Consider the following 27,494-nt stretch of genomic DNA (forward strand, 5'->3'; position numbering starts at 1 on the left):
TGATATTGCCCAAATCCCCAGCAACATCCCATGATCATCCAGAAAGTCATGCTTATTAATCCTAATAAAAAAATTAAGGTGGGGCTAGACTTTCTTTTAGGCTGTAGAATGCACTTGAAAGACAAAATACCAAATGCCCTGCCTGTTCTTGAGTCACCAGTCAGACATTGGCGGCTGACTACAAGGCTAAGGTTCATCTCCTGTCCTCCTCAAATATAACATTCTCCAGGTAGTGGCTTTGTAGCTTGAGTTTCCCGGTAAAAGTTCTTTTGGACATTCACTCAAAAGATGCTCTTAACTGCAGCCAGCATCTATCTCATGGCTGCCCTCTAGGGCAGAGTCCAGTACAGAAGGGGTATGTGGAGATTCTTGAGGGGATCAGAGGGCCCCTCCAGCGCTGAAGGAAAAGTCGGAGAAGGCTCTGTGCCACAGAAGAGGGAAGCACTCTGGGAAGCATTTAGGGTCCGCCCCATGCCCTGGGAAAGCAAGAATTACAAGCTTTTCCAGTTCTCATTCACAAGAAGAAACAACCACTCGGAGGCATATTTTCGGCACCAGTGCTCAGCTTTGAGTAAAAACAGTTTCCATAATTTCGATTCTGATAAATGGTCCATGGGCAATGGTCTTCAGTAGATGCCTTACCTTTAGGAGCTGTTTGGACTTTCTTCTCTGTGCTGTCCCTGTTGACGGAGGAGCATGCTGGAACTGCAGCTAAGATCTATTAGGATGTAAAGTTCACCTTAACCTTCACCCCTTCTCATAACATTCTCAAAATGTAGCTTAGGCCAGCCGCATAAGCACCAGATTAGCTACGGCTGTAGACTCTCGAGCTCCCACCATCAGGGATCAGGGAGGGGAAAATCCATTTTCACAGCCCCTCCAACTCGGTTGGTATGCACATTCAGATATGAGAAGCATGTCTGCTTTAAACCTCTGGCTGCCTCTGACGCTGCTAGCACAGAAGATGTGCTTGCTTTGTAGAGTGCACACGTCCATTCTGCGAGCCCTCCCTGCTCAGAACTGCATTTTTGAGGCCATGGTTCCCTTTGCTAGCTCCACTTCCCTAGGTAAGATTCCTCACCACTGTTTTTATTACAAGATGCTAAATTGCGAGCACTGCGGTAATAAAATCCAAATTGGTCTTCTTCCTCGGATCCATAATTCATCTTTCTGCCTCACGTGAGCTAATAAACCACTAGCATGCATTCTGTCCTGGATAACCAGCCCTCACCCCCCAAGGAGCCATCTGCAGACAAAACTCCAAGGCCTCTGGGCAGTTGTGCAGCTGCAGGGAAGACCTAGACTGTAGGCGTCCATGCCAGACTCTGTTCTAAAAGCGGTGTAGGCTGAGACTCAACTGTGGATGACAGTTGGAGAGTCTGTCCATCGGTAGCTAGTCATCAGGTCTATTTTGGCTCCACTTCTCCCAGCGTCTGGATGCTCTCTCCTCTGCTCAGCTCTTGAAGTTCCAAAGGCATCATACCTCCAGCAGGAAGATGAGTCCCAAGAAACCAGGGCTTCCTTTTATTTAAGCCTACAGCTGGAGGAAAAAATCTATCCTAGTGTGCCATTTTGTGAAGAAGAACTCTTTAAGCCTCTGCATTTGGTAACAGACGGATTGCCGTATTCAGAGTCCTTCTGTTTGACTGAGTATGACTAAGTCAAAGCACTTGCCTAATAAGCATGAGAGGCCCCAAACTCAACCCCTAGGACCCCACAACCCCCAAGAGTATCAGATAGCATGTTAACCGTCACTTGAAGTACAATGCGACCAGAAAAATAAGCAATATTTGTGCTGCCTCCTGCAACGTCTAGATCTTAGTCAAAAGTCTTGGGAGAAAAGTAACTACTTGGGGGAAAGTGACTACTTTTACATTAGCGCACGTTACATAGTCTGCTGTTTCTCATCCTAGTGATGCAGTTTGGCAAAGGGAAGTCGTGTTGTTACCGGTTTCTAACCAAAGGACAGCAGTGGATTTGGTTGCAAACCCACTACTACATCACCTACCACCAGTGGAACTCCAAGCCCGAGTTCATCGTGTGCACACACTCGGTGGTCAGGTACTGAGCAGCCTGGGCCTCTGGGAGGTGCCTGGGAGGGTGGACAAGGCTCCCCCCAGGCCTAGGGAAGGGCCAGGGACCACCTTAAGTATGCCCTGTATGAGAGGAGAGACTCTGTCTGGCATCTGCAGCAAGCTGGATAGACAGAACTCAGTCCCTGCCCAGGTACACACCCACTCTCCTCCAGGCCTGGGACTTCCTTGAGCTTTCAGTCAAGGCCCTTTGAAAGCTGCCAGGATATTACTTACTAAGTTCCTGCTTCGGTGACCTACTTACATATTTTTCCCTCATCCCTATCCAACCCCCAGCTTTTCCTTGTTGCTGTTTTTGAGAGGAAAATTAAAATGTTGCCACCAAATAACTCAAACGCATACTTCTTTTTTTTTTCTTTAAGTCTTAAAAAAAACCATGCTGGCAACTAGGTAACATTAAGAGAACAGCTGGGCTGCCTCTAGGAAACTGGTCCCTAGCAGCCTTAGGGAGCCCACAGTTCAGGGCAGATAAGCAGAGAGTCAAAGGATAATAATATATCCAGCATAGCATAGATGTAACTGGGTGGGTTCCCAACCCTAAGAGGTGAAGGGAAGTGGTCATTCTCCCTCCATTCCCAGCACAGAAACACCAAGAAAACAAGTTGGTCAGAGGCTGGTTTAGAAGACAGACTTTGTGCCCAGCAAAGTGGCATGCTCCTATTATTCTAGCATGAGGAAACTGAGTCAGGAGGATATCAAGTTTGAGGCCAACCTGGGCTAAAGGTTGGACCTTGTCTCTGAAAAAAATTCTAATAAAATAATAAATATCCCACCCCTCTATCAAGTGGATTTTACATCTATATATGGCTAATAACTGATGGACAATATTTTAAATTATTTTCATATTAAAGATATACAAGCACTTTTTTCTTCTCACTGTTCATAAAGAGTACAGTATACCAGCTATGTGCAAAGCATTTACATTGCACTGTGTGTTAGGAGAAAACTATCAACAGTGTGAGTCTGCAAGAGGGCAATGTGTAAATGCTGCCCCATTTTATGTTAGGGACCTGAGCATCTACAGAGAGATGATATATATGTGTGTGTGCATGTGTATGTGCATATATATGTATCTGTATATGTGTATATACAGATATATGTATATATGTATAATGTGTATATGTATATGTGTATGTATGTGTATATGCATATATGTATATTTGTATGTGTGCATATGTGTATATGCTATATGTGTATATGTTTGTGTGTATGTGTGTACACATATATGTATGCATATGTGTATACATGTGTATGTGTATATGTATATATATGTATATGTATTTGTGTATATATGTATATGTGTATATGCTTATATGTATACATATATGTATATGTGTGTATGTGTATGTGTGTATGTGTATATGTGTATGTGTATATGTGTATGTGTATATATGTATGTGTATGTATGTGTATATGTATTTGTGTATATATGTATATGTGTATATGGTTATATGTATACATATATGTATACATGTGTATGTGTATATATGTATGTGTATGTGTGCATTGTGTATATGTGTGTACATGTATGTATATGTGTATGTTACATATACATATATGTGTGACACATATGAAGATGGGCACACACCTGTGCACATGTATGTGCATTAGTATGAGGAGAATAGGGAAGCACTGACCTTTCTCAGCCATTGATCTTATTTTATCACAGAATGCGTCCATGCTCAGACTCACTCTTGTACTCCCAACCCATTCTCTTGGACTTCCTCAGCCAGTGACCTGCGGCTTTGTGGCCACTCACCCATTGCCTCTCAGGCTATGTCTTTTCCAGTGGACTTCTCAGTCCCTAGGAAAGGGTGCATGACACCCTGCTCTCTCCTCCACCTCCCCAGTCATAGGAAGAAGCTAGGTCTAGGAGAGCATGGAAAATAAACAGTAAATAATAAGGGATCAGACACCCTAGTGTCTCATCCCAGTCCCCTCCTAATCCTGCAGCTCCACCACGGAGTTATCTACAGTGAACAAAAAGGGTCCCTAGATTCAGCAGTGGCCTGGAACTGGCTAGGTTTGTCTCTTTATAGATACGTCCATATATACTGTTCATAATGAACAAGTTTGAAGCACAGTTTTTAATTCTCTACAAGTGGAAGCTTATCAACAAATAAACTATATATCCTAAAAGCTACTGTATCTGGAGATTTTGGGCAATGAAGGGGCAGAGAACAACAGGGAGAGAAATAGAAGCAGCCCAGAAATGGAAATATCTGGAATATACTATTAGAATCTTCGTGAGGCAGTTAGGCAGGAACGAAACTTGATCCTCTGAGCAGGTGACAGGTGGGCTTCTTTGTGCCACACATTCTACGAGTAGGTTTTGTGTAGGGAGCCCCATGTGTCCCAGTGAGCCTCCACGGTGGTGTCTCTCTTCTGAACAGTTACGCAGATGTCCGAGTGGAAAGGAGACAGGAGCTGGCTCTGGAAGATCCACCCACAGAAGCCATGCACCCCTCTGCACTGAAGGTGAGTCCATCTCTGCCCAGAGGGAGAGGCTAAGCACTGGTACCTCTCATGGGTTTTTCTGACAGATACCAGGCTGGCTAGAATGGGTTCATCTCTACTAGGCTCACTGGAGACTCACAGCTCTCCCGATGGCTTGTGGGTGTCTGCTCATTTAGCTTCCACCATGGTCCTGTGAGGAGGGTACTGTGTGCTCTCTTCCCTCCCTCTGAGGAGCATGGAAGCATGGGTACCCAAGCACAGGCCTGTAAGACGCTGGCTCAGAAACAGCCTCTGGATTCGAGGAATGGCTTGACGATTTCCCAGCCTTCCAGTGATGGCTGTAAAAAGCCACAGGTGAAGTGCTGGAGAGGAACCCCATCCCCCACTAGAGTGTGGGACAGTCCTCTCTTCGACTGAGCTTTGCTATATTGCTTCCAAGTATTAGCCTGCTCCTCCTGAGCTTGCTGGCTTTGATTTTGCCTTGTGGTGCCAGGAGGGCACTCCATGTTTCCGACTCAGTGTCACAAGATTTTAGTTAATAGCCACAGTGGCATCAGAATGCCAATGTAAAGACGATCCTTCTGTCCACCAATCCCATCCCCTCCTTCCTTCCCCTACCTAGAGTTCCCTGCTCCCATCTGTCCAGACTTTTCCTCACACAGTGTCAAGGAACAGTGAAGGTCAGAGCCTCAGGCCTCAAAGGCCATTTATCCAGCAAGCAAAAACATTAGAAGATGGAGTACAAGAAAGCTAAGAGCATCCTGGGCTAAGAAACTGAGCCCCTGTTCTTTCAGGAGAGCAAACGCTGCCCATCAATCTATGAAATGAGGATTTCTTTTCCTCAATTGTGGGGTATGTTGAAAGGTAGGCGAATGCTTGGAAGCAGAGCCATTTAAGTTCTAGGGTGTCCAGCAATCTAGATTTCGGGATCTGCCCAAAGGCTTTGCAGCAGCCTGACAGCCTGTCTGATCAATAACAATAACCTGTCATCCTGTGGATGAAATTGGGAGGAAGGAGAAATCTCCTTCGAAGATCAGAGAGCCTCGTCTGCAGAGACTCACCTGACCTCTGTGAGCCTTCCCCCCACATCCTCACCTGGCGGGCTGCCACCGCTTAGGGGAGTGTCTGCTCCCACATCACACTCCACATATCAGGTCAGAGAATGGAATTCTGCTAGCGTTAGACAGGTTGTTAGACACGCCATACATCAAACACAGAGCAGTGTAATATATACCCAATGGCCAATCAGAAATTCATCTCTCGGGTTTCTGTGTGAAAAGGTTAACAACTTCCTTTGAAGTGAAACCTCTATGATGTTGCTTCTCACTCTGTGGTGATCTTGTTTGGGGGACATGTAATGTTCTGCTGACTGACATGTCTGTGAAATGCAGATTCCATTGTTAGAGATGATATTCCGTGCTAGCAATGTCTGTGAAAGCCCCTCAGTGTGCACACTCACTCCTGGGGCTGCTTCCTCTGCTGAGCAGGAACATGCAACTCACTGTGGGATGGTGCAGTGACCCTTGAACCAGCCTCTTCTAAGGAGATTGTCACTAAGCAAATGACATTTCCCACCACACATACAGGCACACCCTGCTATTCTGTTTGACAGAAAGGATTGTAGGTCAAATATCAGTCACCTCAGTCCTCTCTACAAGTGCACATGTGCACACACACACAAGCATATACACACACACACATACACAAGTGTACACACACACACACACACACACACACACACACACACACCATGGTAGCAACAGAATCCAAAAGTCAGGACGACACTTGGGCTCACATATGTGAAGCTGAATCCCAAGTCAGTGGTCATTACTTGGTGGTCTTCAGCTTAAAAAGTAATATCATAACCTATTTGCATACACTGTGATTCTTGAGCCAGAAAGGTTTGGAGCCTGTCCACCAAAGCTGCTCTTTCTCCTGTCATATCTTGTTTGGAGTAGACATGACTCGGAAGTCAGGACCAGTCAAGAGTCAGATATCAAACGATGAGAGACCGCAGGCTTTTTACCCATGCAGAGAGCAAGTGTGAGACGCAGTACAGGAAGAGCCTTGGGATGGCCCCGTGGTGTGTATCTCATTGGCCTTGTTATTGAGCCAGCGCTGATCATGGCCTTACTGCGTTCTGATCTCTCATTTCAGATAACCAAAACTCTGGGCAATGAGATAACTGTTTTGAGAAACAAACAGAATGCAACAGTCAGTGGTGGGAAGAATATAAAAAATCAAAATAAAAAGAGAGAGAAGGGGCAGATAAATGTGGTTTGTAAGACATAAGCCTCTCAGTGATGTTACAGCACACAAGTATCTACTCTACCCAAATGTATTTAGAATAGATAGAGCATTTCTCCCAATTTCTTCAAATTCTTCTACATACCCAAACTAAAGTCACAATCTTCTTTCATTCATGGAATCTTAATGCTGAGGGAGGGGTGTGTGTGTGTGTGTGTGTGTGTGTGTGTGTGTGTGTGTGTGCTCACATGCAGACGTGTATGTATGTGTGTGTGTTCATGTGCACATATGTGTGTTTCAGGAAAAGGACTCAAGCCTAGAGCCTCAGCCGCACTTTAATGCACTTGACATGGGTGCCTCAGGTCTTACCAGCAGTCCTTCGCCATCAGCATCCTCGAGGAGTTCCCACAAGTCCTCACACACAGCCATGTCAGAACCCACCTGTGAGTACCCTGCCTGGATGGGTAAGGATGGGGGCCATCAGCCCAGGGACACAGAGTCACACAAAGTCCAAGACTGAGTTGGGTCAGGCCACCTGTACCCAGAATGCACAGGGTGTAAAACAAAACCAAAACATCATGGCCAAAAAAGCAACTGGGGAGGAGAGGATTTGCTTCCTATTACAGTTGTAGTGTGTCGTCCAGGGAAGTCAGGGCAGGAACTCAAAGCAATCTGGTGGGAATATTTTCTCCAGCGTTGTTCCCTCTTCTAAAGTGACTCTAGCCTGTAAAGTCAACACAAGAGCTAGCCAGCACACTGTTCCCTGTCTGTGTCCTCAGCATTAGGAAGTGGGCGACACTCAGGATAGGTGAGGTGTTTGATCAGGGTGGTGGTCGGACCAAATGATAGAAACGGAGCATCAGGGTGACTTGCATGCCCCCTGCCTGCTTCCTGGTTGAGCGTTCACTGTTTGGCTTAACCTGCGTAAGAGATCTCAACCTCAGGCCTTTGTCCTTTCTTTCGCTAAGGTAGGTGGGAAGTATTTGTGAGTCAGAAAAACCATCTCTTGTTTTCTTCCAGCCACTCCAACCAAGCTGATGGCTGAGAACAGCACCACAGCTTTGCCAAGATCAGCCACCCTACCCCAGGAGTTACCAGTGCAGGGGCTCAGCCAGGCAGCCACAATGCCAGTATGTGTGGGATCCCCATCTTCTCGGCAGGGACAGGGAGGGGGGCTCCTGCCTTGTGATGTGGGCTGACTGAACCATGGGAATGCACTGAGTCTTTCCAGGGAATGGGTTTTACTTGGGGATAGAGGGGACCATATGATGGGCAGGAAGAGTGGGTATTGCAGGCAGGGGTCATGAAGTCTCGACATTTGCTTAGCAACTAATTTTAGACATTTTACCACAAGATGAGCATGGATGTGTACTTACAGAATACAAAATTGAAGTGATTTTTAAGACTAGAACTTGGTGCTTCAGTCATGAGGGTTTGTGTCTCCTGAGCCTCTGGGTGCCCTACTGCTTAAATCTCATTCCACATTTGGCTGCGAAGATGGGTGTCAGGCTACCGATGTGGATGTATGTCAAACCTCTCCATAACACCATGGAGTGATGGCCCTGTACACGAAGTCATCAACAGACCATATTTTGTCATGGATGGTGGCCTGCTGGGCTTCTGTCTCCTCCAGATGTGCAGGGGACACAGCTTGAAGAAGTCACGTGAGCACCTGGCAGATGAAGCTGCACCTGGGGGTTGGGGATTTAGCTCAGTGGTAGAGCGCTTGCCTAGCAAGCACAAGGCCGTGGGTTCAGTCCCCAGCTCCGAAAAAAAGAAAAAAAAAGAAAAAAGAAGCTGCACCTGGCATTTCTCACAGCACACTTCCCTGCTGCCCCCTCCCCACTTTGCTATCCTGGGTGATGCTTTCTATGCAAAGTGCCTTTTGTAGTCTCCAGGGACTAGGCACCTATGAGGATAACTTCAGAAGAGTCTTCTTATTAATCTCCTGAAAACACTTAACAGCCCGTGAAACTAGCAGGTGTCCTCTCTCTTATTTCTATGAACTGTTTCCCAGCATCCACCCAAGTGATCGGGAAACGCCCAATGACATCATCCTCAGAATGGGTACCTTGGTCCTGAGGATGGAGTCTGTTTAGCATGGGGCAGCAAAAGGGAAAAGGAACTGCCAAGCACAGGCAGACAGCAGTGGCCTTGCCTAACACACACAGTGGTAGGAATCATGCACTCTCAGAGCACCTGAAACGGGCTGAAGAGCCACGTGTATCTTACCCCAGCCACAAGTCTCTCTTAACTACGCGTCTTGCATAGGAATCAATGCAGCCAGGAAACAGAGGTCTTAAACTTTCTGAAAGTCTTCATCCTACGACTTGTAACTGGAACACCCAACCTGCAGAGAGCAGAGCACAGAGCAGCTCAGAAAGTTGTTTAACAAAAGTCCTATTCTCTCCCCAGGCTCCTCTGCTTTCCTCATCATCCTGTGACCTTGCCAAGCAGCTCCTGCCTCAGTCCCTGCCTCAGACGGTCCTGCAGAGTCCACCTGCTCCAGTGACACAGGTAAGTCAGAAGCAGGACAGAGGGACAGATGTCCTCTGAGCTTCTGAATCTTCCCACACTGCTGGGTATTGCACATGTGTGTATCAATTAAGGCCCTAGGTGGGGGATTTTACCGCAAAGTCTACATAAGACATGTAACAATGTATCATCCCTGTCCTCAACAGCCTCTCAGGTCTTCTCCCACTTCCTGTTCTTTGCCCAGTGTCTGACGTTCATCTGCACAGTTATCTTTGTCTATCACTGTATTTGTCAGTATTCCTTTCATTTCATGTTAACTCCAAATTTTAGGAAAGGATCTAGAAGCTATTAATCCATTATTAAAAATATCACGTTCCTTTAAAAAAAAAGAAGAAGAAGAGTGCCTCACAGCTCTGCTGAGTGATTCCTGACTAGTTTCAACAAAACTCTGTGGGTTTCTTGTTTGGGTCAGTTCAGGAGCGAGACACTGGGAATGCAGGGATGCTGGTAGCACGGCCCTCACTTGTAGTTTGCAGAGTCGAAGGGAGAAGCGGGCAGACAACCAGAGAAACCACCCTTGCAGGGCCACTTCCTAGGGGAGGGAGGTACTCCTTGAGTTGGCCCTGAAGAGTGGCTAGGAAATTGGTAGATGAATGGATAATAGAAAAAGAAGACTCAAATGTGCATTTTAGAGGAGAGCCACGTAAGGCCCGCTGGCCTGGCATGGACAAGAGGCTGAGCATTGGGCCATCCACTCTGGTCATGGGGAGGATGGCACAGATTCACTTGTATCCGCTGCTGAGCCCAGAGCTCTGACTTCAGCTCCTCCATGTGCCTTTGGCATTGTCCCAATCTCTGACCCCAAGTGATACCTGGATCCCAGATAGCTGTTCACTAGCAGTACCTCATCTTCTCAATGTTTGGCGCTCTCTCTCTCTCTCTCTCTCTCTCTCTGTGTGTGTGTGTGTGTGTGTGTGTGTGTGTGTGTGTATGTGTGTGTGTGTGTGTGTGTGCAGAACTGAGATGGCTGATGGGAACATTTTGGAACATATGCCCTCGTAGAAGTGGTCTCTGATGCTTTCCTGGAATAAGAAAGACGTGTGCTAGCATATGCTTCTTGCTAGCGTCTGGCTTGAGCAGTGATACGAAAGCTGTTCATCTGGTCTCCTAATTAAAATAGTCCATCTTTATCCTCATGGGGGAAGGAATCAGAATAGTGGTTTTCCTTCTCAAGTCCTTGAGACACATTTGGTAGAAAATTAGTGATTTGTTTGATCCAATGACACAAGAAATCCCTTTCACTTCTGGGCCTTGTGTCTAAAAAAACAAAACAACAAAACAAAAAACATCATGTTCATAATACCTAGTGGTAAGAAATACTAATTTTTTTCATGTCTTGAAGTTTACTTAATAATAACTGTTCTTGGTCTGTTGTATGGGCTATACCTGATAACAACTGCATTTCTTTAGGATTTATTTTTTGCATGCATGTGTATTCATGTGTCTTTGTGCAACACGTGTATGCAAGCGCCCACAGAGGCCACAGAATATCGGATCTCTTAAAGAGACAGTTGTGAGCCACCACCTAGGTGCTGGGAACTGAACCAGCGTCCTCTGCAAGAGCATCAGGTGCTGTTAGTGCAGAGCCAGCTCTCCAGCCCCACCTACTGTATTCTTTAAGACATTCTCATATAATGGATGCTTCATGTTACCGGGCACTCTCGGCCAGTGTCATTCTTGATGCAAACATCAGGAAGCAACTGTGTCCTTCCCCATATTTCTGTGCTGCTTCAGCCTGAGAGGCAGACAGTGAGCCGGGGGAAGGGGAGGGGTATGAAGACCTTGATAGATCCAGGCCCACTAGGAGAACACCAGGTTCCAATTTAGGGTGACAGAGGGACTTGCTGTCATCATTAGCACAAGGAACACTGGCTAGACACCTTGTCACTTAAGAGCTCAACAGTGGTTTCTCAGAGATCCTGAGAACAGTGGCCAAGGAGTAGGAAAGAGGTATTTAAGACAGATCTGAATGTTGGCAAGGAATCATCCCAGACTGAAATAACTCTTTGATTTGATTTTTTTTAAGTTTTCAGCACAATTTAGCATGTTCCAGACCATAAAAGACCAGTTGGAGCAGAGGACACGGATCCTGCAGGCCAACATTCGGTGGCAGCAGGAAGAGCTTCACAAGATCCAGGAACAACTCTGCCTGGTCCAGGACTCCAACGTCCAGGTAATGTGCCTGCACAGGGTGGCCTCTGTTCTCCTTAGAATCCACTCCTGTCCAGTCAGGATTTTCCCCACAAGTCCCTGTGAACTGCCTCACAGAACCCAGTATGCTTAGGAAGTATGCAGACCCTCCTAGAGACAGATCACATAAAACAAATCCACTCGGTGCCAAGCTTGAAATTCCTACAGTGTCCCTCTTCCTTACCCGCCACTTCCATAGGGACATTTCTGTTTACTGTCCCTCCCAAACTTCCTTTCATGGAACTATCCCTGCTCTGCAACCCAAGGACCCAACAGAGGAAGCTGGGCTGTCAGCTCCCTGCCCCACCCATTGGTAGAACTCAGTGAGAACATTCTATGTCTGACAGCAGTGGGATACACCATGAACCCAGATGCATTTCTTGGATTCTTAAGAGTCACGTGTCTGGGGGTTGGGCTTTTGCCAGGGTCATATTTACTGAATCTATATCAAGGATATGTATGTCACATGGATTCCCCAACCCCTGGAGATTTACTTCAGGACCGTTTGACTTTATGAGTGTATCATTTGTGCCCAGTCTTATGCAGATGTCACTGCAGTCAACCTCAAGTCTGCCCTGAGAGCCCTAAGCATGTGTAGCCACCCTAGGCAAGACAGGGGGAGCAGAAAAGACACCTCAAGAAAATAGCCACAGGACTGTCCCTGCCACTTAACCATCCCCCTCCACATTGACTCCCTGAGCATCCAGTGGCACCTGTGACAGATGCACCATGCTGCAAACTGAGAGCCACTGCATGACGAGACTTACATAGGACAGTTTGGTTTCATTGGGTGACCCCAGAGCCCTCTCACCAGCATTCTGCCCAGCTCTGCTGGGAGGTGCAGAGGACCTCAGTGCCACCTGCTGAGCCTGTCCTCCCTGCCTCTGTAACACTCTTACTAGATGGGACAATCTAAGGCACCCCCGTGCTGAAGTCCAGGCAGGCATCCCTTTTTATTCCTGTGAGCATTGCTCAGCAAACTCTACTAAAGTCCTTCTACCCCTCTCCCTGTTGCTGTGAGTCCCCTGCATGGACACAGGTAGAAGCTGTAGCAGTCACAGGAAATTAAAACCACAGCCTCCAAGCGTCACAAATTCACAAAATGCCACTTGTTACCACTCCTCCCAAAGTGCGATTTTTTTTTTCCTCACAGATCCGTAACCCAGTGGGTAGCCTCGAACTTGTCTCGTTTCGATTACTTTAATGGACTTTTTTATACTAACGGGAAGGGAGGGTGGTAAAGCAGAAAGTGCTAAAAAGCAAGGTAGGCGTCTGAACATCCTCCAGAGTGCCAAAGCTTTCTACTTCCTGCCTGCGCCACATCAGAGCGAGATTTTAAAATGACAGGCAATAACGCTATCGCTTTTGCTCCCAGTTGTAAAGAATATGCTATTTTCCCCCGTCAGGAGTACATTTTGTGAACCCCTAACACATAGATGTATGCTGAAGTACATACCCATCTGAGTTCTTCAACGGGCCATGGAAGCACAGCCCCCCAGTGTGTGCCTTCCCTGTGGAAATCAAGTGTTCAAGTGTCCCTCCTACCTTGTCCATACCAGGCCCTAGAGTTTGTGCCTCTCTGTGGCTAAGCAAGCCTTTCAGTTTGCACACCTCCCTGCGAAGCCAGGCTCTCAGTGCTCACATCCCTACTCGACAGAGAATCTCCAGAACACACAGCCCCGTGTGGGAGCCGAGCCCCCCAGTGACACCTCCTTTGCAGAACCCACGCCTTAGTGTGTGCTAGTGAGTTCTTTTAAAATTAGGTTAGGAGGAAGTTCTCTTGGGATATTTGATGCTTGCTCCCGGGGAAAGGCAAAAGGTAAACACAAGCCACGCTTTGCGGAGGCCCTCAGGTCAAGAGAAAGTGGTCTCCTCAGTGTGTGTCTTCTTTGTAGAAACCAAGCCCTCAGTGTACCTCTCCCCAGTGGATTCCAAGTCCTTGTTGTACAGCTGCTTTATAGATGCCACACCCTTGGGTGCACAGCTCCCCTGTGGATGCTAGCCCCCCTGGTGCACACCTCCCTTGCAGATGCCAAGCCTCTTCTGTCTTTATTCCTCTGCACTTATCTCCTCTGTGGAATTTTCCAGAAAGAACACAGAGAGCACAGACAATCAAACCAGAGAACATCTCCTCCCCACAGCCTGGCTTCTTGTTTTCCACAAGACTTAAATACATCCTAAAACTCCTACCAAAATGTGATCCTCGTTTTTGGGGGAAAAAAAACGGATTCAACTGTAAAAATAAGCAAATGAAAATTTCTCTAGACTCCCCCAGCGCTCCTCCAGCCCCCCGCCAGCCAACCCTTCCCCACCAGTACCACCAGAGAGGAAAGACAAGAGATAACGAATGGCAATTAGCCGTTGCTGAAGCCTGGAGATGACACCATATCGTACAGGATGTCTTTGTAGTGTCTCCGTATTAATGACTTCTATACGTCCTATAACGACAATGATTTGTAAGGTTGGCAGGTAGAGTGAAAAAGTATGCATATAAAGAGTGGGGTCTATTTCTTCTAACATACTTTTCTTGTTTCGAGGAACCATCTTGTTTTCTTTTTTGCGTGTTCCCTATAACCTTTTGAGGTTGGCTTTTGAGAAGTCCAAGAAATCCTTTGCTATTAGTACAACAGAGGTATAGACTTGTATGCCCAGATGCAAACCAGGACCCCACCCCCACCACCCCACTCAGCCAGCGTTGTTTACCGCAGTTCAGGGGCTTACTTCATTGGTTCAGAACTGAAGCGTGTGCTAGTGAGTTCTTTTAAAAGTAGGTTAGGAGGAAGTTCTCTGGGATATTTGATGTTTGCTCCCAGGTGAAAGTGAAAGATGCACATCATCCAAGCTGGGCTGAGGCCCTCCAGTCAAGAGAAAGTGGCCTCATGCTTTTTTGAGCGTGTGCGCCCTCTGCTGGTTATTCAAAGGAATGCCTCTAAGGACACCTGCAACACTGGCAAATAGCATGTTCCTTGATTGGCTCTTTGAGACGTCCATCATTCTAGCCAAACAGCCAGCCTGCTAACTGTCCAAATACCGATACCTCACTTGCTGAAGCCCTGGGAGAACCAGAAGATAGAGAGAAAAGGTTTTTTATTCCTTGAAGGACACACGCAAATGGGACAGCATAACATACCAAACCCTTAGCTCCGTGACAGGGACAGAGACAGTTTGAACAAGAAGTTTCATTCTCACATTTGTTTCTGTGCTTTTCCATTGGCTCCTTTAGCAGATCACTTTAAGGACAGTCAAAGAGGAAGAGCTCTTTCACCCGCTTTAAGAATAATGTAACAATGTAGCGCTCATTCCAGGTTTGCTGGATCTCACCTACTTAGTATGCACTGACTTCCTGAGGTAGGCGCTGTCCATTTCTCTGTGCTGGAGAGTTTTATATTAACTTGACACAAACCAAAGTCATCTGAAAGGAGAGAACCTCGTTTGAGAAAATGCCTCTATAATATCAGGCTGTAGGCAAGCCTTCTTTAATTAAGATTGATGGGGGAGGTCTAGCCCCTTATCCTTGGGGCTACTCCTAGGCTGGTAGCCCTGGGTTCTATAAGAATGAAGGCTGGGTCCCCAGCTCCGAAAAAAAGAACTAAAAAAAAAAAAAAAAAAAAAAAAAAAAGAATGAAGGCTGGGCAAGCCATGAGATGAGGAGCAAGCCAATAAGCAGCATCCCTCCATGACTACTGCATCAACTCCAGCCTCCGACTTCCTATTCTGTTTGAGTTTCTGTCCTGACGCACTTCAGTGATGAACAGTGATGTAGATGTAAACATCAAATAAAAACCCTCACCCCGGTATTGGGGATTTAGCTCAGTGGTAGAGCGCTTGCCTAGCAAGCGCAAGGCCCTGGGTCCGGTCCTCAGCTCCAGGGGAAAAAAAAAAAGAAAAAGAAAAAAAAAAAAAAACCCTCACCCCAGCTTGCTTTTGGTCGAGGTGTTTCATCACAGCAATACTAACCCCAACTAAGGTAGAAACCGGTAGGAGGATAGTGGGGTATTGCCGTGACAGAGCTGACCATGTGTTTTTTGGAAGGATCGTGGGAGGACTTTGGAATTTGGGGTTAGAAAAGCCATTCAAAGCTTGATCTGATGTTCTGCGGGAGCTCCCGAGATAAGAATGTTGAGAGACATGTGGAGGGTGGAGGCCTGACTTGTGAGGTTTCAGGGAGAAGCAAGGACTGTACGGAGCCTTTTGTGTGGAGAGTCTGTGGTGTTTGGTCAGCTGGAGCTAAAGAATTAGCGGCAGTTAGGAAGAGAGCAACAGCATCAGTGAGGTGAAATCCTCTGGGAAGTGTTTCCTGAGAGACACATGCATACACAAGCTTGTTCCAGAAGTGGCCAAGGTTGTACCTCACACTGGCAACTGAATTTGGTAATTTAAGAGTCACCCAGTTGGGACTGGTTTTAAAGACATGAAGAGGTCATGATGAGCAGCTGAGGCTTGACACTGTGAGAGGCCAGGAGAGGCCATCAGTGAAGGTGCAGCCTCTGTAACAGTTTATGGCTTGGGTTAAAGGGACCATGCAGGCTTGCTTTGGGCCATGGTGCGTTATCATAACAATAGTAACCCTAACTGGCATAGTCAATATCATATGAATGAGAGAGCCAAATCATTGGGAAAGTTACCAATTTTGACCAAGATTATTCTCAATGTGTGGGACTGCATTTGGAATTCAGCGTGTCTTCTTTGAGGCAGATGATAAGGCCTGTCACAGTGAACCTTGCATTAATCTGACCAAGCAAGCGATATCCTGCCCAATGGAATGCAGCCATCAGGCTTGAGCGTGAGGCTTTTGCTGAAGCTACGAGATGCTGTTTAACCCCCGTACTACTCCGAAAGCTTACGCGAAGAGACAGCTGAATCTGAGGTGATACGTACCCAGAAATTCTTCTTTCTAGGCTTATTCCTACACCTCTGCAATCTGAGCATTTGGGAGGCAGAGGTAGGCAGGTCTCTGTGAGTTCAAGGCTAGCCTGGCCGGCATAACCATTTCTAGGCCAGCTAGGGCTACATAGTAAGACTCTGACTCAAATAAAAGGCATCGGGGTACAGGAGAGATGACTTGCTTCTCTTCCACAGGACCCAAGCTCAGTTCCCAGCACCCATGTCAGGCAGCTCAAAACCACCTATAACCCCAACTTCAGGGGATCCGACAACTCCCGCCCTCGATGGGCACCTGCAAAGACACAGAGACACAAATGCATAATTAAAATAATAAAATAGTTTTAATAAAGACCAAAAAAATTCCTTTAGCCTCTAAAGCAGTGTTCTCAACCCCCCTAATGCTATGTATGACCCTTTAATAACAATTCCTCATGTTGTGATGACCCCCAGCCATAAAATTAGTTCATCACTACCTCATAACAGTAATTTTGTTGCTGATATAAATCTTAATGTAAATATCTGTGCTTTCCAATGGTCGTAGGTGACCGCAGTGGAGGGGTTACTGCCCACAGGTTGAGAACCACTGCTCTAAACTACTCAAGAGCTTTCATTTCATACCTGCTGGTTTCTGGGTCAGGATGAGATATGAAAGGTCTTTGTGACAAATGGGCTATCCAATCTAAACCCCACAACACAGCCCCCTGCTGGCCTTGGAACCACCAGCCAGCGGCTCAGCTTTATCTATGACTGGAACATGGGGCGAGCTCATCTCTGGGTGATCCTCCCAGTAAGTGCAGGGTGCAAGTTCACCCCCATCCTTTCCACATCTCCTGTGGCACTCAGGGAAAATGAGCCTGCCCTTCTCAGGTGGGCACATGGCTGTGCTGCCCTGGTTCAGAAACCTTAGCTAAATCTACCACCTGCTACAAAGGCAGAGCCTCCCTCCCTAAAGACTGCACAGCTCAGAATGGGCCACGGACAGCAGGCGCCAGGACAGAGGTTAGCAGCGCATATTTTCAATGCCCAAGAGTTTTGGCTAAAAGAAATATTTGCATGTGTTTGGTTATTACTTAGATTATTAAAGTTTGTCCCTTCAACATTTAGACTCAATTTGTAAACCGTAATTTTTTTTTTACTTGCAACTCTAATCGGGTCTTAAAACAGCACTGCTTTCACTCGGGGTGTCCTCTATTTAAACTACAGCCAATGAGTTTATAAACTGAACAAACCGTGAACAGTTCACATTAACTCCCAAAGCCAATACCAGGGTAACATTTCAGACACCCTGTGTACTCAATACAGAAAACTTAAAAGTAAAAAAACAAAGCAAAACCAAAAGCATGTCTAAGCACTTAGACAACTGTTTGAAATGAGATTTAGCAGCCCTTCAGCATCCAATGAGAATGATTCCAGAATCCCCACAGATACTAAAATATACAGAACTTAAGACCTTTTTATAATACAACATGGCATTGCACAAAACACACCCGAACCCCCTGTGTTCTTTAAACCAATCATGTCCAATCCACAGCCCACACTGTGAATCCTCAAGGTCAATACAGCGTTGTGTTGGGGTGGATTGAACTTGACTGCATGGTTTTTTACCTCTATAGATGACAACATCCCGTCCCCCTGTCACACAAAATTACAGGCCACCATTATTAGACACCTTTACATGGCCTAAGACAATTCATTTTTGTCCAGTGTGACCCAGGTAAGCGAAAAGGTTGGGCACCTCTGCTTTTAATCATCCCTAGATGGTCTGTAAACCTCCGACAGTGTACGTGCTGTGTAAGTACTTATTATAACACATATGTTTAGGAAATATTGACAGAAGGCAATCTACGGTTGGCTCGGCACAGAAGGAATTCTCTCCCAAGCCATTTTGATCTGAGGCTGGATGAGTCTAGAGATGGGGGGAAAAAAACCCAGACATGAGGATCAACCTCGTGTGGTACAAACTGTTTGAACTAAACCAGAATCCTCTCAAGTGCATCGGCATCTTCTTAAACTAATAAGGTGTCACAGCCTTCACTGTCTAAGGCAGCTTATGTAATGAATCGTGATTATAAAACAAGTGTGACTTGAAGGCATGTGGGTGACACATCATTCCACTCTTATTTTTCTACCTGGAAGGCTAAGTCCCTTCCTCACTGGAAGCAGGGCTGTCCCATCTCCTCTCAGCCCTGGGTTGAAAATGCCTAAGAGGCCTGTGGGAGCAAACCCTGGTCCCTGGGCAGAGATTCCAGCTTGGGCATAAGACCCAGTCCTTCTCTGAGTATAACACGAGCCACGCCATGCCACGCCACCCTTAGAATACTGGTCATTCTGTTCCTAAGACGCGTCTCCTCTCCCTTCTAAAATGACACAGATGAGTCAACTCCAACTTCCGGTTAATATCAGTCCGTGCAAAGAGAGCCTAGACGTAAGACTCTTTGGTCAGATTGAAGTCGCCTAGCTGTGACCCTCAGGAAGGCAGAGACAATGTCTCTCTGGCCCAGCCACTAGATCTAGTATGCTAGCCCATGCAGGCAGCAACATAGGCACCCTCGCGCCCTCGGATGCTGAGTCAGGGGAATTGTTTTTAGGCGTGTTTTAGGATTCTGGGAGTTTTCCCTCATCCCTGGGATGAAGACTACAATGGTCCTTACTTCACAGGCATTTCTCTTCTGCCCGTAGATGTTTCTACAGCAGCCAGCGGTGTCTCTGAGCTTCAGCGGTGCCCAGAGACCGGCAGCTCAGCAGCCACTGCAACAAAGGCCATCTGCACCGTCTCAGCCCCCGCTTGTGGTCAACACTCCACTGCCGGGGCAGATCACATCCACCCAAGTCACAAACCAGCACCTGCTCAGAGAATCGAATGTGATGTCCGCCCAGGTATCATACCCCCTCCCACTGCCTGTCCACTTCCTACCCCCCTCGATAGGGCAGACACGCTCTCACAGCTAACATGTACTTGGCTCTGGCAAATTCTGGAAACGTAAATGCCCTTCTCCAGGCTAGAGAAAGAGTCCAGTGGTGGGTCTCTTTGTTTAACTATTATTGTAAAGCCATTCTGAAGGTTCAAGTTGTAGTCTCCTGCATTTTGTACTGGGAGAAGCGGTCCCACGCGCCTACGGTCCCACCACGCGCCTGTGGCCTTTCACTGTGACCATGTGAATGAACCCTGTCCATTGTCCCTTGCCCCGGGACAACCTGCACAAATCTTCTCTAGCAGCCATTGCCACTCAGTACAAACCACCAGGGACAGTTTGACCAGGTTACTAATGGTAAACGAAACTTGAATGGAGCAGAGTAAAGTCCTAAGCCCCTGCTTCTGGGAGATGGCAGCACAGCGGGCGGGCAGATGGCTGCCTCTCCAGCAGCCTTTGCAGTCACACAGCTCCTAGGGCTCTGGTATCTGTTCCCTGGGAGCATCAGTGAAAGAGGGGTGTGCTTATCAGTACAGAATCCAGGAACTGGGCCACCTAGTGGACAGATAAGTAAAGGCAGCCTCCAGATCCACAGGGGACAGTGTGAACCACTCTTGGAGCCCCAAACTGGAGGAGATCCCAGTCCTTTATGTGAAATGGTACGGCATTTACACAAGACGTGCGTGCTCCTATATAACTCATTCACTTACTCATTTAGTGATGCTGGGGAACAGACTCTGGACTTCTCACTTGCCGTGGGAGCACTGTACCATGGTGCTACACTCCAGACCCTTAATATTTTAATTCATTTTAGATTTTTGTTTGTTTAATTTTATGCAGATGAGTGTTTTACCTGCATGTATATCTGTGTGCTATGTGCCTAGTGCCCACAGAAGCCATGAAAGGGTATCATATCCCCTGGACATGGATTTACAAGGGTTGCGAGTGCTGGGAATTGGACACAGATTTCCTGGTGGTTGTGAGCCACCTTGTGAGTTCTGGGAACTGAACCTGAGGACCTCTGGAAGAGCAGCCAGTGCTCTTAAATACTGAGCCATCTCTCTAGCCCCCTAGAAGACTTGTAATGCCCAATACTGCAGATAAATAGTTATCTAGGCACACTGAGAATAGTCATGTATGATCAATATCCATGTGATATTTTCCAAATACTCTTATTGGTTATTGAAATGACAAATCCATGTAGAGGGAAGCTTTATTCATCTTTATACAAATTAAGAGTTTTGCCTAAAAACACAGCCTTTTAATTTGACAGGGTCATTAAAACAAAACAAATATTTGATGTCTGGGAATAGCCTAGGGGGTTCTGGAAAAGCAAATGCTGAGGCAGAGTTTATACAGATACCAAAAGCCTTGAGGTGTCATAGGAATGGCCAGTGTCAAAGACAGAAACAGAGAATCAGGGCCAGGCCGCCGCCTCGTTCACTCATTATTTGAGTCAGCAGATATTTGCTGAAGGCTCACTGCATAGCCAGCACTGAGAGAACTGTGAATGAGAAAGGAAACCCTCAGCTCCAATGGGGAGAACAGAGAAAAATGTGTGCACATCAGAGAGTGTCAGAGGGTGGCGTGGGAATGGCACGCAGATGAGTTGAAGGTTTAAGATGAGAAGAGGTCTCCCAGAGAGCAATGTATCTCAGCAAAACCCACCATGGGTGTTGAAAGTCAGCTGGGTCAGCATCAAGTGGAAAAGCATGGCACAAAGATTGATCGGCATGTGCAAAGGTCCTGAGGCAGACAGGCCCAGCAAGGAGCAGAAACAGCAAAGAACTCTTTGCTTCTGAAGTAAAAGTTGTGAGGAAAAGAAATAATCCCAGTTCAATGAATGGTTCAGTTCTGCTGAGAGCCTAGCACTGCCCATGAAATTTTAAGAATCTTCAAGGTGCTTACAATCCGATGGGGAAGTTATTCAAAATAGAAACAGTTCACTGCACAGTTGGTGGGTCCTAACTTAGAGGAGAGGCAAGAATCAGCAGATGGGAATTCTATGAGGTTTCCTAGACAGTATGAATTGACTGTCTTCTTTCTCTGTCTCTCTCTGCCTCTGTCTCTCTCTATGTCTCTCTGTCTCTTTCTCTGTCTCTCTCTGTCTCTCTCTGTCTCTCTCTTTGTCTCTGTCTCTCTCCCCCCCCCTCTCTCTCTCTGATGTTCCAGGGTCCAAAACCAATAAGAAGCTCCCAGTTGCTGCCTGCCAGCAGCCGTTCACTGAGCAGCCTGCCGTCCCAGTTCAGCAGCACAGCGTCCGTGCTCCCACCAGGCCTGAGCCTCACCACTGTCGCTCCCACCCCTCAGGACACCAGCCAGTGCCAGCCCAGCCCTGACTTCGGCCATGATCGGCAGCTCAGGTATAAAGCCGGGCTGTTGAGAGGGTCAGAAAGAGGTCATTTGCCCTTTCCTTTCATCTCTCCTCTCTGCACAGCAAACTTCCAAGGCTCCCCAGTCGATCTCAGCTCCGGAGGCAGCAGGGAAAACCTTGGGATCCTAAAGTTCACGGATGTGACCCATCATGTGGCTCACTTGCCTTTGAGGGGCACTGTTCTAGTTTCATTTATGTTTCCGTAATAAAAGCAGGAAATTTGGTGAGGAAGGAGCTTTATTCAGCATACAATTTCAGGTTACAGTTCATTAAGTCAAGGCAGGAACTTCAAATATCGAGTCACATTATATTTCCAGTCAAGAACAAAGAGAAGTGCAGACATCCAAGCTCACTCTCCTTGCCTGTGCTCTGTTTGATTACGCCACTCTTACACATTTCAAGAGCCCAGCCTAGAGAATGGTGCTGCCCGCAGTGGGCTGGCCCTTCCTGCAGTGATTAAGACAGTCTCCCCCCAAGATATGCCCACAGGCCAACACAGTACAGACAGTCCCTCATTGAGACCATCTTCCGGGCGATTCTAGATTGCGTCAAGATGACAGTGAAAACTGACCATCTCAAATGCCTACTATAATGTCTTTCCCCCCCCCCTTTCTCTGCCCAAAGGCTGTTGCTGAGCCAACCCATCCAGCCTATGATGCCTGGGTCTTGTGATGCCAGGCAGCCCTCAGAAGTCAGCAGGACTGGACGGCAAGTCAAGTAGGTGGGAGTGGGATGGACACCTGAATAGAATAGTTTGATCCTGGTCTTTTCCTTTTCTTAAAGTCATGCTCCAGGAGCTGATGGCCCTGACAGTAGTACTCCAACCTGTCAGGTTCACCGTGGATGTTCTACAGAAAATAGGACCAAGCCTCCAGAGGCGCTTCCCCAAGCATTCCTTTCACTGGCCACCATGTAAATAGATCAAACCTGGCTTCTACTCTTCTGCTCTCCAAACAGCAGCTGAAGGAGATTATGACCTCAGGTTGCAGTCATCTTTGAGCTTTTTGAAAAATACACATCTCAAAGCCTTCATCTGAGCTAACTTCTGAGTAGACAAACCCCTTCGACTGCCTTGGGGGCTCTCTCCCTTTAACAGGCACTTAAGATGCACTGAGCTTCCCTGCCTCCCGCCTCTGGCACTGAAACCCAAGCACAGGAGAAACAACAAATAAGACCTCCCTCCCCTCTCTGAGCTACTGCCTCCTCCCACATTTCTGGCCCAGGGCATTTTCTGTTGTTATAAGTGAACTTCACAGGCAGGGTAATCTAAGAAGGTTTTATCCACCCCCTGGTTCTGAATAATGGGAAGGCCAGGCAGATGGTGCTGTCTGGCATCTGGTGAGGTCCTTCGTGCTGCCTCAGGACTTGGGGGCAGAGAGAGCCAGTGTTCTGACTGAGTTCTCCTATTCTTATAAAGTCATTAATGTTCTCATGAAGGCACCACCCTAATGACCTCATCCAGTCCCAATTCCTTCCAAAGCCCCACCTAAAACTACCATAAACAAGAAGCTTGTGTGTGAGGTTTCCATTCAACATGTGGGCTTTGGGGAACACACTCCAGCCAGAGTATCCCCCAGTCTCTCTCCCTCCTATCCATACTGAGGGGCAGATTTGCTCAGCTGTTTAGCTAGTATCGCACCAGGGTTACTGGGGACATGGGACAAATGATTTAAATGCTGCTAGAAAGGAGGCTTTACAAAAAGGGGTGGGGAGGGGGGGGTCTGGGTTTCTATTTCCCTCCTCTTTCAAGACAGGCTTCTCTTGCCTTGGCCTTAGCATGCTGGGGTATGGAGTGTATTCTACTGCACCCAGCCTTTAGAAGGGAGGCTATCACATGCCTTTATTTGTGTAAACACTGTTTGAATCTGAGTCCAGAGTTTTTCCGGACAGCACTAGCCAATGAAGCATGCTATTCAAAGCCTCCCAGGATTGTCCCTGGGAATTCGTTCTCTGCTTTCTGAAGCAGCCCGTAATAGCGTAACTGAGCAGTTTCCAAAGCTTGTGGGTGTCCTTACGATGATTTCCTTTTCTCCTAATAAAAATGCTATAGCTTCCCTTCTTCCCTTCAATCAGTGGAGAGTCAGGGCTTTAAGATCAATCAGGTCCAGAAGGCCATACATTACCTACGGCAGAGCCAGGGGCCTGATGGCTCCAGAGCATAAACTCCCTTGGCTCCGAATCTTCAACAACTTGTTGGCCCTGTCTGGGGTCTCCCTTCAGCCTATAGAAAACTTTCTCTGTCGTCTCTGCCCTCTTAATACTTGGCCTCCCTCCCTTCGCCCGTGTGTGGGAGCAGGCATGGGCATGAATCCTGTAGAAAGCAGTCTTTAAAATTCCTTGCTTCTGTTCTCAATTAGGCAGGCGGGTTTGGATTTTGGTTTTGAGTTTTGCTTGTTCTTCCTAAATGCTCCAAGTAAATAGAAAGAAAGATGCTCATTACCTCAGTTTCCAGAGATGGTTGACCCTGCCATGAATGAGGTAAAACCCACAATGTTTTCTTCACCAGCAGCTGTGACTGCCATTTTTGGTCAAACCAATCATTGCTAGCCTACTGTCTCTTCCAGACATGATCTAACAGTTCTGTTCTCCAGGGGATATCAAGATCTGCCTCTCATATATACACAGAGGTCTCTGTAGGGGAAGTCTAGAAACCCCAAAGACTGTTACAGATGACCTCATATTGGGAAATGTCATTGCTGAAAGTCTAACCCAGAAGGGAATTCCCTGTAGTGTCATTGAACATCATCCTGTTCTTCCAGACCTTCCCATAAAGACCGTCTGTCTTAGTTAATTAAGGTCATACTGCTATGAACAGACACCACGACCAAGGCAACTCGTATAAGAACAACATTTAATTGGGGCTGGCTTACAGGTTCAGAGGTTCAGTCCATTATCACCAAGGCAGGAACATGGCAGCATCCAGGCAGGCATGGTGCAGGAGGAGCTGAGAGTTCTACATTTTCATCTGAAGGCTGCTAGCAGAATACTGACTTCCAGGAAGCCAGGATGAGGTTTTTTAAAGCCCAAACCCACAGTAACACACCTACTCCATCAAGGCCACACCTATTCCAACAGGGCCACACCTTCTATCGGAGCCACCTCCAGGGCCGATCATACACAAGCCATCACACCATGGTCACCAACATCTTGTTATGTTATTACTGCTATTATAATAAAATATACATAATGTAACATTTGTCATTGATACATAATAGAAGCATCTGCCATTGTAACCATTTAAGTATCCAGTGCATCTGAGGTGCTATGCAGCCATTAATTTCCAGAGCTCTTCATCTCCCTAGACTGAAAGCATACCCTAGCTGCAGCCCCAACCCCCAACTCCTGAAAGTCACCATCCTTCTCTCTGCCTTTCTGGGATTTTGACTATCTGTGTGCCTTGTTTGCCCCTTGGTGGCTTCTGGTTTCCCTCCTAGCCTGTGTCAATGCTAGGTGGTATTATGTTCCACTCTACGGGTGTCTTGATTTTTTTTTTAGTTGACATATAAATTAATGGAACATATCGGGAAATTTCCTTACATATGTGTGCACTTCTTCCTCCTCCCACTTCCCTGGCCTGTCCTCCATCCACACCCTCTTGCTGGTTCATGTCCACTCCCCCAAGTAGTTTCAGCCTAGAAGCGTTTTGGGATCCTGCAATCCCATTTATCTCTTTTGGAGTTATTTCCTGGGGTCCTACAGTCCCTTTCAGACAGTATTGCTTATGCCTGTGTCATTAGGTGTTTCCCTCCAGTATCCAGGGTTCCGTTGCTGCTGCTTATGATCTTTGATCAGTTTTGAATTGATTTGACTCCAGGTAAAGGATATGGATCTAGTTCCTTCCTCTACTTGTGAAAAAGTCTAGTTTTGCCAGGACTGTGTTTTAAAGATGCTACCCTTTGTCCGGTGCATAGTTTGTGACACATTTGTTGAAGATTTAGTTGGCTTGATTGTGTGTTTATATCTGTCTCCTACATTTCCATTGCTCCACACGTTTCTGTGCCAGTAAAATGCTGCTTTTTGTTACTATGGCACTATAAGTGTAATTTGATGTCAGGTTTTGTGGTGCCTCCATGATGGCTCTTCCAATAGGGACTACTTTGGCTATGTGGGGTCTTTTGTGTTTCATATTAATTTTGGGTATTGTTTCTATTTCCAAGGACAATACTGGAATTTTTATGGCAATTGTGTTGAATCTGTAGATCAGTTCTAATAATATGACCAATATAACAATGTTAACTTTCTCATGAGTGTGGGAGGGTTTCTTCTTTTATTCTAGTACCTTGCTCAATTTCTTTCTTCAGTGTCTTAAATTTTCCAATGTAGATGTCGCTCAGCTTCTTGATTAGCTCTATCACTAGTAATTTTTAATGATTTAAAATTATTTTATGTAAGCATTTTAAAGTTATGAATGGGATTCTCTGATTTCTTTGTTGACAAATGCATTCTTGCTATGTAGAAAATTTGCTCAATTTTGTTTGTTGATTTTGTCTCCTACTTTGCCCAACGTATTTCTTAGATCTGAGACTTTTCTGGTAAATCTTTATATGATGGCATCATCTGCACATAATTACACTTCAGTGTTCCTATTTATATCCCTTTAACTTCTTTCTTATTTCCCCAGCAGGACTTCAAATACTTGGTTGAATAAGAGTGCTGAGAGTGTTAACCCTTGTCTCATTCCTGATGTGGGGGGGAAATCCTTTCCATTCTTCCTATACAGCATTATGTTGACTGTAGGCTTGCCATGTAGATCCTTTATTAAATTACGCTATAAGCTTTTAATTCCTAACTTCTTCATGAAGAACTATTCCGTCATGAAGTAATGTTGAACTTCCTCAAAGGCCTTTTTGTCTCTATTAAAAAGATCATGTAATTTTTGTCCTCTAGTGTACTTGTGTATTGTATTACATTTATTGATTTTCCTAAGTTGAACCACTCTTGGTCATGGTATATGATCTTCTTAATGTGTTTCCAAGCCAGTTCACAGGGATTTTATTGAGAATATATGGTTTGTATTTATCAGAACAATTAACCCACAGTTCTTTGTCTATCTGTGCCTCTCTCCCTCTCCCTCCCCCTCCCCACCCCCCATGTGTGTGTGTGTGTGTGTGTGTGTGTGAGAGAGAGAGAGAGAGAGAGAGAGAGAGACAGAGACAGAGAGACAGAGACAGAGACTGAGAGACAGAGAGATCTGGTTTTAGCATCAGGTAGTATGGCTTCCTAGACTGAACTCAGAATGGTGTTCCTTCCTTTCGTATTGATATGGAACAGTCTGAGGCGTATAACTGTCTGCTCTTCTCTAAAGACTGGTAGAAGTCAGCAGTGAATACTCTTGGTCCTGGGATTGTCTTCATTAGGATGCTGTTAGTTACTGCTTCAGTTTTGTTGACGGCTATGGATTTATCTATGTTGTTTATATTCCCTTGATTTAATTTTGGTGGGCCGTAGTCTATCCATTTCTTCTAGATTTTTCTAGGATTGTAAGCATGAGCCTCTGGATTTAATTGAAATCCATTTCAACACCCCTTTCATCTCTAACTTGATTGATTTGTGTTTCTCTCTCTCTCTCTCTCTCTCTCTCTCTCTCTCTCTCTCTCTCTCTCTCTCTCTCTCTCTCTCTCTCTCTTCAATCTTGTTCATCATTTTAAAGAGCCCACTTTATGTTGGTTCTTTCGGTCTCCATTGCATGAGGTTCTGTCCTAATCTTGACTACCTCCTGCTTCAGATTTTGGCTTGCTCTTGTTTTTCTAAGACATTGAGATGCATCATTAGGATATTTACTTGAAATCACTGGATTTTTAA

At 46.2% G+C, this 27,494-nt stretch overlaps 1 protein-coding gene across 14 annotated transcripts in view; it reads left to right on the top strand.

Annotated features, from left to right (window-relative positions):
* Window positions 1-27,494, top strand: part of Npas2 (neuronal PAS domain protein 2) — a 179,019-nt gene that overhangs the window by 140,658 nt on the left and 10,867 nt on the right. For 10 of the 14 annotated variants that reach the window (XM_087566097.1, XM_087566092.1, XM_087566089.1 and 7 more), the window contains 9 exon segments: window positions 1,914-2,061; window positions 4,487-4,571; window positions 7,099-7,240; window positions 7,818-7,927; window positions 9,213-9,314; window positions 11,359-11,505; window positions 19,086-19,283; window positions 21,491-21,681; window positions 22,317-22,409. In XM_087566097.1, coding sequence (XP_087422223.1) covers window positions 1,914-2,061; window positions 4,487-4,571; window positions 7,099-7,240; window positions 7,818-7,927; window positions 9,213-9,314; window positions 11,359-11,505; window positions 19,086-19,283; window positions 21,491-21,681; window positions 22,317-22,409 — 1,216 coding nt within the window. 14 annotated transcript variants of the gene reach the window in all.

The sequence above is a fragment of the Rattus norvegicus genome, chromosome 9 (assembly GCF_021556685.1).
Source record: "Rattus norvegicus strain SHRSP/BbbUtx chromosome 9, alternate assembly SHRSP_T2T, whole genome shotgun sequence".
NCBI lineage: Eukaryota > Metazoa > Chordata > Mammalia > Rodentia > Muridae > Rattus > Rattus norvegicus.